Genomic DNA, 16,064 nt, shown 5'->3' with positions numbered 1-16,064 from the left:
AAAGAAAACAATAAAACAATGGAGTGCAATACTAAAGAGAATAAAATACATACAAATATTAACTAGAATTATTGTACCCAACTTCAGTTGAAACATACATTGTTTATTGCATAAAGGTCTGGGGACATACATATAAAACAATCACACAACAATCATCATATTACACAAGAAAGTAATAAAGACAACTAATAGAATGGATTATAGAGACCCAACAAATTATTCAAAAAATCACACATTATAAAAGTAAAAGGTCTTGTATAAAAGACAACTGTTCAAATGATGTATAAAGTAAATAATAATATGCTTCCAGAAGTGGTCCAGAAGATGTTTCAGATGTGAAGCAGTAAATATGAACTAAGAGGGATTTATGTGTACTCAAAAGCAAAGGTATGAACACATGTAAAACAAATATGTACATCATATAAAAGGAATTCATCTATGGAATCATCTACAATTAGAAAATAAAATATGTAACACGTAATTTTTCAAAAAACATATAAAACACTATTATGAATAAGTATAGAGGTAAATTATGGATATTTACACATAAAATGTTTATTGCATGTAACATAATTTTATGTACTGTTTATTCTCACCTTTTCAGTCAAATTGTTGTGTTCATTTCAAAGTACACAAATGTGTATATTAACTCATGTACTTGACTGTAATAAACACACTAATCTGAAGTGTCTAATCTATAAATGTAGAAGCATATTAAACAGATTGTTAGACAAACAACAATGATGTCACACATGTTATATGTGCTGATGTTGTTAGAAAGTCAAAATGAAAGTCTGGACAGTTTATTTCAAATCCTGCAGTTTCATTTGCTGCTGCTGTTCTCACCAGCACACTTGTGTTTCTTACACTGGTACTTAGAAGACAATCTTTCACCACACACACTGCAACTCAACACTTTCTCTCCTGGGTGTCTTCTCATGTGTGCTACAAGGGTTGATCGCTCACTAAAGCTTCTGTTGCAGATTGAACAGGAGTATGGTTTTTCACCAGAGTGTGTTCTCATGTGTAATTTTAATTGTCGTCCTTCTGTATAACTTTTACAACATACTGAACATATGAAAGGTTTTTCACCAGCGTGTGTTCTCATTTTTACTTTTAAACTTTGTCTTATGACAAAACTTTTACCACATTATGAGAAGGAACAAGGTTTTTCTCCAGTGTGTATTCTCATGTGTGTTTTTAAATGTTGCCTTCGAATAGATTTTTTACCAAAGATTGAACATGAAAAAGGTTTTTCTCCAGTGTGTAGTGTCATGTGTGCTTTGAAATGCTTCTTTTGAGTAAAATCTTTACCGCAGATTGAACATGAAAAAGGTTTTTCTCCAGTGTGTGTTCTCAAATGTACTTTTAAACCTTGATTTATTACAAAACTTTTACCACATTCTGAGCAGGAAATTTTATTTTCTCCAGTGGTAATCTCATATGTACTTTCAAAGATTGCCTTTGAGTAAAATTTTTAACACAAATTGAACATGAAAAAGGTTTTTTCTCCAGTGTGTATTGTCATGTGTGTTTTAAAATGTTGCCTCCGAGTAAAATTTTTACCACAGATTGAACATGAAAAACGTTTTACTCCAGTGTGTGTTCTCATATGTACTTTTAAACTTTGATTTAGTACGATACTTTTACCACAGTCTGAGCAGGAAACATTTTTTTTCTCCATTGTGTAATCTCATATGTACTTTCAAAGATTGCCTTTGAGTAAAATTTTTGACACAAATTGAACATGAAAAAGGTTTTTCTCCAGTGTGTATTGTCATGTGTGTTTTAAAATTTTGCCTTCGAGTAAAATTTTTACCACAGATTGAACATGAAAAAGGTTTTTCTCCAGTGTCTATTCTCATGTGTGTTTTCAAATTATGGCTTTGAGTATAATTTTTACCACATTCTGAGCAGGAACAATGTTTTCCTCCAGTGTGTGTACTCATGTGTGATTTTAAATAGTACCTTTGAATAAAAACTTTCCCACAGATTGAACATAAAAAAGGTCTTTCTCCAGTGTGTGTTCTCATGTGTACTTTCAAATGTTGACTTCGTGTAAAACCTTTACCACATTCTGAGCAAGAAAAAGGTTTTTCTCCAGTGTGTGTTCTCATGTGTGATTTCAGACGACAATGGTATTTAAAAGTTTTGTGACAGTGAGAAGATGCGAAGTGAGTGTTGTCAGTGTGACATGTCTTATCATCTTTAGAGTCTTCATCATCAGTGTCAGGAGAGTGTGACGTTGTGTCCTCACTATCTGATAGTGGAGCTAAGAGCTTGTCTGCTTGTGATCCTCCACAGTGGTCTCCATCAGCTTCTGTTGTCATGTGTTGTGTTGAGCTGCTGCTTGGAGGCTCCCCCCCTCCCCTCTCCTCACTTTCACCTTTCACCTCATCATCTTCACTCTTCACAGGGACACCAGTCACTGGGAACTCCTCCAACCATTTAGGCTGACTGATGCCCTCTTCCTCCTCTTCCTCTTTAATGTAAGGGGTCACTGGGTCCTCCTCTTCCTCCTTAGAGTGAGGAGTCAGTGGATCCACCACTTCCTTTTTAAAATGGGGTGTCAGTGGGTCCTCCTCTTCCTTTTTAAAATGGGGTATCAGTGGGTATTCCTCTTCCTTCTTAATGTGGGAGGGCTGTGGCTCCTCTGTCCGCATCCTGAAGCTCCACTTCTGTTGCTCAGGGTGAAGATGTTCTTCACAGACATCTGCAAGACAAACACAGCATCTGTGCTCAGTCACACAATGCATTCAGTACTTTTACATGCACTTAGGAAAAACAAGTTATCGTATGAACTGTCTTGAAATCTCAGTGACGCACAAACACGCTGCTCTTTACAACATTATTCACAGGAAAAGAAACAAAAACCAGGACAGGACTTTTTACTATGGATGACCGATATGGTTTAAAATTGATTTTGCGATACAGTATTTCATTTAGAATTACTGATAGAACCATTTTAAAACAGGCTACACAGGCTCCTAATTTAGTTGCTGAAATATGCAGTAAAATATTACATTTCCAGTATTATTTTCTCAAATAAAGTAACCAGATATTAACAGTAAATAAACAAGTACATTAATAATAACTGTTTTGACAAAATAATACTATTAGAAACGAACAATATGTTACTGCATATGTCAGCTGCCAAATTAGGAGCTTGTGTACCTATTTTGAAATTATTCTATTCTCAATCATATATCAAATTATATATTGTGACATATTGTTATTAGGATATAGATTTGAGGTCATATCGCCCATACCAAACATTGGTTCGTCAAGTCATTTTGTTTGGCCCACCAAATATATTTAATTTTAATATTCTTCAGATGTGTGTGTATGTCTAAAATGTGGGACTACTGTTCTACATCTCGTGGAAGTGTCATGTCATGGGGATGGTGTGCTTTCAACTAAGGGTGTGACGATACGGTCAGCTCACCAAAGGATACTCGATATTGGATTTAGGAGAACGAGACAATATTTTGGTGGTTAACATGATTCTTACACATGTGTGTACTTCATGTGTATATGAATGTACTTTTAGGGACGGCGTGGCGCAGTGGGAGAGTGGCCGTGCGCAACCCGAGGGTCACTGGTTCAAATCCCACCTAGAACCAACCTCATCACGTCCGTTGTGTCCTGAGCAAGACACTTCACCCTTGCTCCTGATGGGTGCTGGTTGGCGCCTTGCATGGCAGCTCCCTCCATCAGTGTGTGAATGTGTGTGTGAATGGGTAAATGTGGAAGTAGAGTCAAAGCGCTTTGAGTACCTTGAAGGTAGAAAAGCGCTATACAAGTACAACCCATTTATTTATTTATTTATTTACTTTCCCTTGTGTGCTTCGTTTGACTGTAACTTCATAGTGGATAATATCTATAAACAACCTCAATTGTTTTACATCTTTAATTTGAAGGGCTGTTTACTTATCTGACAAATTCAAAGGAAACTGCACTTTTTAGAAATGTCACCTATCATTCACAATCCTTATGTAAGACATTTGTTTCAAACTTTTATGAATTTTAATTATTAAATAATCATGAGCAAAAAATCAGCTAACATTGGAGTCAATGGGAGCTCCTCTGTTAGACCCACAAAGTCCTCCAAAAAACATCCAAAAAAATTGCCAACAATACTCATTTTACATTTTGTGACCTGAATATTAACCAAGTATTAATGATATTGTTATTATAAGCGCTAATATTAAGGACCTACTTTTAGCGGCGCGTTGATCACAGAAGTAACTAGCTTATGCTGCTATATTGACATACTGAACTGTTTTCTCACCTCTAAGATGATGAAAGCTAATTCTACAAACCCTGTCTCCATATGAGTTGGGAAATTGTGTTAGATGTAAATATAAACGGAATACAATGATTTGCAAATTATTTTCAAGCCATATTCAGTTGAATATGCTACAAAGACAACATATTTGATGTTCAAACTGATAAACATTTTTTTTTTTGCAAATAATCATTAACTTTGGAATTTGATGCCAGCAACACGTAACAAAGAAGTTGGGAAAGGTGGTAATGGATACTGATAAAGTTGAGGAATGCTCATCAAACACTTATTTGGAACATCCCACAGGTGTGCAGGCTAATTGGGAACAGGTGGGTGCCATGATTGGCTATAAAAGCAGCTTCCATGACATGCTAAGTAATTCACAAACACGGATGGGGTGAGGGTCACCAATTTGTAAGGAAATTGTTGAACAGTTTCAGAACAACATTTCTCAACGAGCTATTGAAAGGAATTTAGGGACTTTACCATCTACGGTCCGTAAAATCGTCAAAAGGTTCAGAGAATCTGGAGAAATCACTGCACGTAAGCGATGATATTACGGACCTTTGATCCCTCAGGTGGTACTGCATCAAAAACTGACGTCAGTGTGTAAAGGATATCACCACACGGGCTCAGGAACACTTCATAAAACCACTGTCAGTAACTACAGTTGGTCGCTACATCTGTATGTGCAAGTTAAAACTCTACTATGCAAAGCGAAAATCATTTATCAACAACACACAGGAACGCCGCCGGCTTGGCTGGGCCCGAGCTCATCTAAGATGGATTGATGCAAAGTGGAAAAGTGTTCTGTGGTCTGACGAGTCCACATTTCAAATTATATTTGGAAACTGTGGACATGGTGTCCTCCGGAACAAATAGGAAAATAACCATCCGGATTGTTCTAGGCGCAGAGTTCAAAAGCCAGCATGTGTGATGGTATGAGGGTGTATTTGTGCCCAAGGCATGGGTAACTTACACATCTGTGAAGGCACCATTAATGCTGAATGGTCCATTCAGGTTTTGGAGCAACATATGTTGTCAACCAAGCAACGTTAACATGGACGTCTCTGCTTATTTCAGCAAAACAATGCCAAGCCATGTGTTACAACAGCGTGGCTTCGTAGTAAAAGAGTGCGGGTACTTTCCTGGCCCGCTCGCAGTCCAGACATGTCTCCCATCAAAAATGTGTGGCACATTATGAAGCGTAAAATACGACAAGACTGTTGAACAACTGAAGCTGTACATCAAGCAATAATGGTAAAAAATACCACTTTCAAAGCTTCAACAATTAGTTTCCTCAGTTCCCAAACGTTTATTGAGTGTTGTTCTGCCCTCACTATATGTGTTGAGGTTATACAGCTTGGCAGACAGCAAACAACCAATCCAGGACGTTCTAATAAAGTTACAAAGCAGATGAATCCATTTAGGTGTCATGGTCCACGTCTTGGACCATGTCATTGTTCTGTTTTGTTATCACAGCCTGTTTTGTATTTGACGTCTTTAGTTTCTGGTGGTACTTCCTGGTTTGTTTCGGTTGCCTAGTTACGCATTTAGTGTCACCTGTTTGTTGTTTTTGATCACGTGCAGCTGCCTCTGATTATTTCTGCCCCTATATATGCCTGTCTTTGTTTGCCTTTTGTTCTCGGAGTTTAGTTTGCTACACGCAACAGATGACGTCACATTTCCCGATTGTGGTAAAAGACTTTTTGTTATACGATTAGCTTCCATGCTATATTGTTTGCTTGTCCGTAGTTTATATACTAGCGCTTTTTGTTCCTTTTAGCTTCCACGTTAGTTCTGTTTGTTTTGTTTTCAGTGCCTTGTGCAAGTGTTTTTTGTTCAAAAATTGTTTTTGTAGTGTATAATAAATCATTATCCTTACCCTCACGCTGTGTTCCATCCTCCACTGCACCCACGAGAGAACAACTTTTCACCACGATACCAGCAAGACGTCACAGTAAAGTCCGAGCTAATGAAGCTTCTCTCGCAGCGGAAGTCGAAGAATTCGACAGGATAACGTGGAGGTTAGCCCAAGCGATGCAGGCTGGGACATTCCGCGGCGCGCCGTATGTGATGATCTTGGGGCTTGGAGGTCTCCAAGTCCCGCTTGACTCCACTAGGTCCGGCAACGCCCCGTCTCACCCCACCCCCTCGCATGCGTCGGCAGAGGCGGAAGCCGCGGCGAAGGGCATCGCCTAGCGACAGAGACACGCTGACTCCACCATCAACCCTTCACGGACACAGCCACTTTCAACTTGTCCAGGACTCACCATACACGCCTGGTAATCCTTTTGGTTTTTCTACTATTGACTCCTCCGGCTGGTCTGGTAGTCACGGGTACTGCACCCGTGACGTCAGCCCTCTTACGTCCCCAGAACATAGTGGGGATTAAGAATTTTTTTTAGAGCAGGCACTCCCTCAGTCGTCCACAGGGGACATAAATGACAATCTTACACTCCTTAAAGACATTTGTTTTCAATCACAGTATAAGTCTTTATTTTCTGAATTTGATTGATTGATACTTTTATTAGTAGATTGCACAGTTCAGTACATATTCCGTACAATTGACCACTAAATGGTAACACCCCAATAAGTTTTTCAACTTGTTTAAGTCGGGGTCCACGTTAATCAATTCATGGTACAAATATATGCTATCAGCATAATACAGTCATCACACAGGTTAATCATCATAGTATATACATTGAATTATTTACATTATTTACAATCCGGGGGTGGGATGAGGAGCTTTGGTTGATATCAGTACTTCAGTCATCAACAATTGCATCAACAGAGAAATGTGGACATTGAAACAGTGAAGGTCTTACTTGGTAGGATATGTACAGCCAGCAGAGAACATAGTGAGTTCACATAGCATAAGAACAAGTATATACATTAGAAGTACATTTGATTATTTACATTAGGTTATTTATAATCCGGGGAGATGGGATGTAAATGGAGGAGGGTATTAGTAAAGGGTTGAAGTTGCCTGGAGGTGTTGTTTTAGAGCGGTTTTGAAGGAGGATAGAGATGCATTTACTTTTATACCTGTTGGGAGTGCATTCCACATTTATGTGGCATAGAAGGATAATGAGTTAAGACCTTTGTTAGATCGGAATCTGGGTTTAACGTGGTTTGTGGAGCTCCCCCTGGTGTTGTGGTTATGGCGGTCAGGAAGTAGTTGGACATGTACTTCGGTATCAGGGAGGTGTAGCGGATTTTATAGACTAGGCTCAGTGCAAGTTGTTTTACTCTGTCCTCCACCCTGAGCCAGTCCACTTTGGAGAAGTGGGTTGGAGTGAGGTGTGATCTGGCGTGGATGTCTAAAAGTAACCGGACTAGCTTATTCTGGGATGTTTGGAGTCTAGATTTAAGGGTTTTGGAGGTGCTAAGGTACCAGGAGGAGCAAGCGTAATCGAAAAAAGGTTAAATGAGAGTTCCCGCTAGAATATTCAAGGTGCTTTTGTTGACCAGAGAGGAGATTCTGTAGAGGAATCTCGTTCTTTGGTTGACCTTTTTGATTACCTTGGTTGCCATTTTATCGCAGGAAAGATTAGCTTCTAGAATGGAACGTAGGTAGGTGATCTCATCTTTCCAGGTGATAACAATGTCACCCACTTTTATAGTGAAATCAATGACTTTCTTAAAGGGGAACATTATCACAATTTAAAAAGGGTTAAAACCACTAAAAATCAGTTCCCAGTGGCTTATTTTATTTTTCGAAGTTTTTTTCAGAATTTTACCCGTCCCGGAATATACCTAAAAAAAAGCTTTAACGTGATTGATTTTCGTTATGTGCGAAGCCACTGTTCATTTTCCTGTGACGTCAGATAGCGATGCCAATACAAACAACATGGCGGTTACCATAGCAAGATATAGCGACATTAGCCCGGATTCAGCCTCGGATTTCAGCGGCTTTAGCGATTAAACAGATTATGCATGTATTAAAATGGATGGTAGGAGTATGGAGGCAGATAGCGTAAATGAAATTGAAGAAGAAACTGCAGCTATTGAGCGAATAGCTATTGACGCTATTCGGCCATGTCTGCGTTAGCATCGCCGGTAAAATGTGCGGACCAAACGATCAGGACTTTCGCATCTTGTGACACTGGAGCAACTTAAATCCGTCGATTGGTAAGTGTTTGTTTTGCATTAAATGTGGGTGGAAGGAAACGCTGGATGTAAATATGGTTTCAAATGTACATACAGCTAGCCTAAATAGCATGTTAGCATATGTTTGATTAGCACATAAGTCAACAACATCAACAAAACTCACCTTTGTGATTTCGTTGACTTTATCGTTGGGAATGCATCTGCTTTGAGTGTCGCATGATATCCACACATTCTTGCCATCTCTGTCGTAGCATCGCCGGTAAAAACCAAACGAGGGACTTTCGCATTTCTTGACACTGGAGCAACTTAAATCCGTCGATTGGGATGTGTTTTTTTGACATTAAATGTGGGTGGAGGGAAAGGCTGGATGTAAATATAGCTACAAATGAGGCGTAATGCTGCAATATTTATACACAGCTAGCCTAAATAGCATGTTAGCATCGATTAGCATGCCGTGCTAATCGATGCACATTCTACATAAATCAACTAGAATCATTCCCTGATCGTGTTGTTACACCCTCCGACAACACACCGACGAGGCATGATGTCTCCAAGGTACCGGAAAACAGTCGAAAAAACGGAAAATAACAGAGCTGATTTGACTTGTGTTTGTAATGTGGTGGAGAAAAATGCTGTTCTCTACCTAGGTGACGTCACGTTCTGACGTCATCACTCCGAGAGCGATAAACAGAGAGGCGTTTAATTCGCCAAAATTCACCCATTTAGAGTTCGGAAATCGGTTAAAAAAATATATGGTCTTTTTTCTGCAACATCAAGGTATATATTGACGCTTACATAGGTCTGCTGATAATGTTCCCCTTTAAGGTTGATATGGGACCCATATAGGATGGATTCCGTTTTACCTAAGTGTATGGATAGCTTGTTGTCAGAGAACCAGGTGCAAATATTAAGTAGTTCAGCACTGAGGATTTGTTCCACCTGTGACTTGTCCTTGCCGGATACCAGCAGGGCCGAGTCATCCACAAACAGGAAGAATTCACAGTGGCATGCTGATGGCATGTCATTCACGTATATTAGGAACAGTAAAGGTCCTAGTATACTGCCTTGGGGGACTCCACAGCTTACTGAGAGGGGAGGGGCACCTCTACCACCTGTTTCTTCCCCTCCAAGTAAGATTGCATCCAGCTTGATGAGGTTTCATCGAATCCGATTGCTCTGAGCTTATCCAACAGTATAGCGTGGTTAACGGTGTCAAAGGCCTTCTGAATGTCCAGCATGACCATGCCGCAGTATTTGCCCGCGTCCACCTCATGTTTGATGAGCTCGCTCAGATAGAGAAGGCATGTGTCAGTGGAGTGGTTAGTTCTGAAGCCGGATTGGAATTTGTACATTAGTTTATTAGTAGCAAGGTATCCATCAACCTGTTCATAAACTATTTTTTCCATTACTTTCAAAATGGAACTGAGCATAGAAACAGGTCGGTAGTTACCAGGTTCTAATTTGCTTCCTTTTTTTATAAAGGGGGGTTACTCTTGCTATCTTGAAATCCTTGGGTAACTGGCCTTGTTTGATTGAGAAGTTTATTATATGTGTGATTATTGGGGCAATGGTGGTGGCAGAGTCCCCTCTGAAACCCCTCCACCTGTGACTTTTCCTCCCACCCTGTCTACCTCTTTCAGTTCCTACCCCCACTCACCCCTAGAGGTAGTTTTAGACCGTAGAGAGAGCGTCTGGCATCCGCTTGTGGAAGGGGGGGCTCGTGCTGGAGGTAGCACAGCGGCGTTCAGCCGAGTCTCTTCTCCTAGTTTGTATGGTTGACAGGTATTCTTGTTTCCATCGCTTCCAGAATCTATCAGAGAGAGATTGGACTTTCCGCCATTGTTGTGAGTGGATGTCTTTCACGTTGAAGTCTCCTGGCGGTGCAGATATGACGTCTCTCTTCAGTGTCAGCAAGGTTGCAGGTGTTAGTATTGCTGGCATCTCTGGTTTAGTTGAAACTGGAATGAGAGGTCTTGCGTTTATAATTGCCATGACCTCAGCCATGAGAGTGGTGAGCACCTCATGAGAAAGGTGAGAGCCTCCCTCCTTAAGGAGCAATGCATCCAGGATACGGCGAGTGATGCCAATTAGTCTTTCCCACACTCCTCCCATGTGGGAAGAGTTTGGCGGATTGAAGATCCAAGTGCACACTTAGTCCTGCAGGTAAGTTTTCAACTCTTTTTCCAACGACTCTTCCTCTTTTTCCGACCACTTGTCCCTCGCCGTCAACTTCTCTTCCTCGTCATGCTTCTCGTCGTCTGTGCTGGAGTCCATGACGATGGCCTTGGACTTGCTCCCCGCTCTGGACTTCTTGGGGCTGGACGAGGAGCGTCCTGCTTGGGCGTCGCTCTTCTTGCCCTTGGCGGCGGACTTGGCGGCCGACACTTTTTTCTTGGCCCTCTTCTTTTTCTTGGCGGGAAACGGTTTGCCGCTGTTCTGTCTCTGAGGATCTCATCAGTCCCCACGTTGACTTTCAAGATGTCAAAACCATACGGTACATCAGCGAAGCAATACAAAAACTCATGAAAAAAATAAACACAGCAGTAAAACACTTACATACAAACAAGACAGCTGCTTGTACACCCGAAAGAGAACAAAGAACAGTGTCTAAGAGGAGCATCAACATTTGCATTTAAACTGTAAAATCCTGTTTATGATTTATTTACTCTACTTATTTAAATATGAACATTTTCCTTTAGGAAACTTTTATGATTTGTGTGTTGTTGTAGCTGGTATGCTACAATTTTTTTTTTTCCCCCCAAGATGGCGACCCTGTAGTGGCTGCTGTTGGCAGGAACTCTGTGCTCTTGTGTCATCCTTTTGTGTTTCCCTCTTCTTTTCATGTTTATATATATATACATATATATATATATATATATGTGTATTATTATTTTTATTTTTTTTGCCTTTTGGTCCGGACCTTTTGGGACTGTGTGACAAGGGGTGGCACTTTCGTGACTTCTGCGGTGCTTTTTTGTGAACTTCTGGATCTGCCTCCCGAGAGCCTTTTGGCCATGGAGACCAGCTGCTGGGTTTCTGCCACACCAGAGTCCGTTTGGAGAGACTGGAGGAGATGCAGATGAAGAGACAGGACTGCGGAGCTAGCACTGAGCGCCGGGACGGAAAAGCTTCACAGTGTCTTGGCTGAATGAGCAGGTATCGGACACCTCGGTCTCTTTGGACATATCCTCACTCATCCATGCGGACTGGACACTGGCCGAGACTTGGTTTGGCGGCCAAGAGTGGAGTCGGCTCTCTTGGTTGCTTTGTTGGGTCTGCTCCCGTCTCTGGCCAAGCTCCCTTCACCCCAGCAGACAATGGCGTGGGACACCGCAAAAGCCACCACATTGTATATGTTTCTTTTACTTTTTATTCATGTATGTATGTAGAAGTGGCTGGTTGCATCAGCTCTGCTCTTTTAATGTCCTTTGTCCTCTTTGATGTTTCCCTCTTACACACATGAAAGAGGAATGTGTGCTATGGCAATGAGTTGTTTTCTTCCCTTGGCCTCAGTCTGGACCCCCTCTCCAGGGGCCCAGGCTTGGACCGATTTTTTTTTTTTCTCTCATTGCCCCCACTTTTTTACCTGTATGTATCTCACCTTTTTTGCAAGGGGCGCCGCAAGTTGGCAGACCCGTCAGCGATCCTGTTCTGTCTCCCTAGAATGTTTGTCTGACCTTGAATGGGATTCTGCTGAACATTTTAATTTCCCCTCGGGGGTTAATAAAAATGTGTCTGATTCTGATGTTTAACATCAACAAAACATAGCTAATTAGTAAAAATAAACTACATTAATTCATCTCTCAACGGTGTTGAGACATTGCTGGACACCGGAGTAGTAACTAAATCCAAATAAAAAATGATTTTATTTTTTTAAGATATCTGGCTTGTATTTTCAGTAGGGATGTAAATTTATAGATTCATGGATATGATACCCTAATAAATATTCCTTATCGATACCAGTATTTATCAGTACTCTTGTCGGTACTACATGTCATTTGTGGAAATAAAAACCTGTAAAAAAGGCATTTTAAATAGCATTTCTATTAGCACAAGAGTTTGAACACCTCCAACATGATGTTCTGTAACATTTTAAAGCAGGGAAGTCTTTTATCAGCAGCTGTTTATTTGAAGTCTTAAATAGATAGATAGATAGTACTTCATTGATTCCTTCAGGAGAGTTCCTTCAGGAAAATTTAAAGAAGTCAACTATGTGTGCAGTGCAAGGTGAAATGCAGTTATGTCATCTTCTTCTCAATAACACACACATCAAACTTTGGTTGCTTCCTTATTTGTCATTATTTAAAGCTGATTGTAATGTGTAGCAGCGGCAGCTGAACTCAATGTGAAAATGTATCATAGTTACGTCAGTCAGCTGGAATTAAAAATACAAATAGTTGTGCCGTTAGTCCAGAATCTTCACGGTCCTCATGGACAACATAATTAGGAACCAGTACTAAAAAAATGGTACTTGGTGTACATCTCTTATCTTCACCACTAAACCTTTGAAATATGCTGACATATGTGCTGCTAAAGGTAAATAAACAGTAGCCATATTGAATGTTTGCCTTCATTTGACCACGTGAGGTAAGGAGGACGGCCTCTAGGTCACATGGTTACACCCCAGCAATTACACTGTTGATGATTGATGAGCAATCATTTTTAAATGGTGGTGTTAAAAAGTAAACATATCTTCATCTTTAGTGATAAATGTGGCCCCCGGATGAACATGTGTCACAAACATTGTATTAGATGATATGTGGATGTTGTGCTTACTTGGACTGTGATGAAGCTGTGAGGACTCAGGTGGTTTGTCTTCATGCTCTTCAGTCTTCACAGAGACAACAGTCGGTGGAAACTTGCTGACATCAGCCTCCTCCTGCCCTACAGGACACTCTCCCCCCTCTTCCTCTTTAAAATGTGAGGGCTGTGGATACTTTACAGTGAAACTGTCCCCCTGCAGATGAGGGAGACATTCTTCTTGGTGTTCAATAAGCTGATGGATGTCTACAGGTCACAAACAAAACGCATTTTAACTCCTACATGCTGAATATTAAATTGTACATGAAATATAGGGCTGTGGCTATTGAAAATGTTATTAATCAAGTGTTCTACTGGAAATTTTCCGATTAGTTGAGTAACTTAATAAAACAGTGTTGCTTGGTTAAAGACAAATTTAAGCGACTATAAAACATTTCACTTAATAATGAACGGCCAATTGGTTTGAGATGGTATGAGATCAAAATGTTATCTTTAGAGCAGGCTTTGTTTTTTTGCCAATCACAGCCACGTTAAAAAGTCAAAGTACCAATGATTGTCACACACACACTAGGTGTGGGGAGATTATTTCCTGCATTTGGCCCATCACCCATGATCAAACCCCTGGGAGGTGAGGGGAGCAGTGAGCAGCAGCGGTGGCCATGCCCGGGAATAACTTTTATGGTGATTAAACCCCAATTACAACCCTTGATGCTGAGTGCAAGGCAGAGAAGTAATGGGTCCCATTTTTATAGTATTTGGTATGACTGGGTTGGGGTTTGAACTCACAACCTACCGATCTCAGGGAGGGTGCACCGACATGAAGGAAATAACAGGTCAGTATGCTTTGACACACATATATAACTTGTCAAACCTGCCAGCTATCAGGCTAGGTTTACAGCGTCAGTCACCATGGTAACTGACTCTGACTTTGTCTTACCTCTCTTATTTTTGGAGGTAAAACTCTCGAGCTTTACATACTCAGGACTTTGCACTTAACCTGCTCTCTGGAATATTCCCCTGGTGACTGTGTGAGTTTTGTGTAAACTTGTTGATACACATTGTTACAAACATCAAACTCTCATAAATATTGTGTGTCTGGCACTGTCTCGTTTTTATGAAGAACATAAAACAATTCACGGTGGCAGAGGGGTTAGTGCGTCTGCCTCACAATACCAAGTTCCTGCAGTCCTGGGTTCAAATCCAGGCTTGGGATCTTTCTGTGTGGAGTTTGCATGTTCTCCCCGTGAATGCGTGGGTTCCCTCCGGGTACTCCGGCTTCCTCCCACTTCCAAAAACATGCACCTGGGGATAGGTTGATTGGCAACACTAAATTGGCCCTAGTGTGTGAATGTGAGTGTTAATGTTGTTCGTCTATCTGTGTTGGCCCTGCGATGAGGTGGCGACTTGTCCAGGGTGTACCCCGCCTTCCGCCCGATTGTAGCTGAGATAGGCGCCTGCGCCCCCCGCGACCCCAAAAGGGAATAAGCGGTAGAAAATGGATGGATGGATGGATAAAACAATTAGTGCATCATCCTCACATAACAATTAATCTTCCTACAGACAATCTATTTAGGAATAGTGTTAATAATGAAATATAAAGTTAGTAAAGATGTGAGAGTAAGAAGTAAACAAACCTGTTCTGTGTAACACAACTTGATGTTTTTCATGTTGTCGCTCCTTCTCCTCTTTTGTTGGACAAAGTTCCTCCTCGTACTCTGCTGTCGTTCTTTGGCACATTTTCACACAATCACAACACTTTACACTCACACTTGATCTCTACTTAGTGATGTGTTTTGATCACTTCCGCCTCTCTTTGTTAGCAGCTAACAAGCTAAGCTAACTAGCAGGCTAAGCTAGCTCGAGAAGCATCAAAGTGCGCTCAGACTAATATAACCGGATGCAAACAGTTATTAACGATGTTTACTCTATTTACTAGAGTGTAATAAAGGACATATATGTGTACATGGAGGCACAGATTAAGAACACTGAACTGTGACGACTGCAATAACGTCTTCACCGTCAGACGCCATCTTGCTTTATCCTCGCCGTGTTTGGTTCGCGCGCAGTGTTGTCAGATCTCGCGAGACAAATAAGTAAGCAGCTATTTTCCAAATCTCGCGAGAGAAATAAGTAAAACCAGCTTTCCGCCACCGGTAAAAATATTTTATTATATACTATTTACTTATTATGAAAATAAAAGTAAAATTGTCCATTTCAAATTTTCATAGTAAAGACATAAAACTTATTTCCGTATAAAAATGTCAAAATTTAAAAATATATTCAAACAAAAGTAGCATAAGGAATGACAAAAAAGAAACAAAATTAATATTACATTAATGATATTATTTTCGTTTTTGATGTTAATCGTTTTTATAATGTAATTTAGAATGTGGGAGGTTTTCATGTTCTTTTCAAATTTCCTTTGAATAGAATAGAATAGAATAGAGTTTTATTGTCATTATTGCAGTGAACAGGTTCAAAGAACAACAAAATTGGAGCAGATCCCCTAAGGTGCATGTACAATATGGTAATATAAATAGTACAAAAAAAAGGTAGATAGAAATAAGAGATGTATCTATATATGTATATATATCCACACAGATGCATACATGCATGCATATGAATATATATACACACATGCATATAACAATATTGCTTATTACAGTCCGAAAAAATTGAAACAAATTAAAAACATGACACATGAGGACATGAAGGACATATTGTGCTACTATGGCTCTTGGGTAAAAGCTGATTTTTAGTGAATTTGTACCAGCTTTTAGCACCCTATGGCGTCTGCCCGAGGGTGGCATTATATATATTATATCCATCTATCGATTGATAGATAGATAGATAGATAGATCTATCTCTCTTTCCATTTTCTACCGCTTATTCCCTTTTGGGG

At 40.2% G+C, this 16,064-nt stretch overlaps 1 protein-coding gene across 1 annotated transcript; it reads right to left on the bottom strand.

The window, feature by feature from the left end:
* Positions 1–95: 95 nt before the first annotated feature.
* LOC133547169 (oocyte zinc finger protein XlCOF22-like) lies at positions 96–15,198 on the bottom strand. The gene is made up of 3 exons (XM_061892988.1): positions 14,797–15,198; positions 13,178–13,408; positions 96–2,713 (listed from the first exon to the last, which is right to left on the bottom strand). Exons 1-3 carry the CDS (start codon positions 14,897–14,899, stop codon positions 1,647–1,649), a joined length of 1,401 nt encoding a protein of 466 aa, XP_061748972.1. The 5' UTR covers positions 14,900–15,198; the 3' UTR covers positions 96–1,646.
* Between the last annotated feature and the right edge of the window lie 866 nt (positions 15,199–16,064).

This window comes from Nerophis ophidion, unplaced genomic scaffold (genome assembly GCF_033978795.1).
Source record: "Nerophis ophidion isolate RoL-2023_Sa unplaced genomic scaffold, RoL_Noph_v1.0 HiC_scaffold_77, whole genome shotgun sequence".
NCBI lineage: Eukaryota > Metazoa > Chordata > Actinopteri > Syngnathiformes > Syngnathidae > Nerophis > Nerophis ophidion.
This window is presented reverse-complemented; position numbering and strand designations above follow the sequence as displayed.

Coding starts and splice junctions, on each gene's coding strand:
- LOC133547169 (XM_061892988.1), bottom strand. CDS start 14,899: ATGTGCCAAAGAACGACAGCAGAGTACGAGGAGGAACTTTGTCCAACA. Junction 13,409..14,796: donor AGTTGTGTTACACAGAACAG/GTTTGTTTACTT, acceptor TGTGACCTGTAG/ACATCCATCAGCTTATTGAA. Junction 2,714..13,177: donor ACAGCTTCATCACAGTCCAA/GTAAGCACAACA, acceptor TTTGTCTTGCAG/ATGTCTGTGAAGAACATCTT.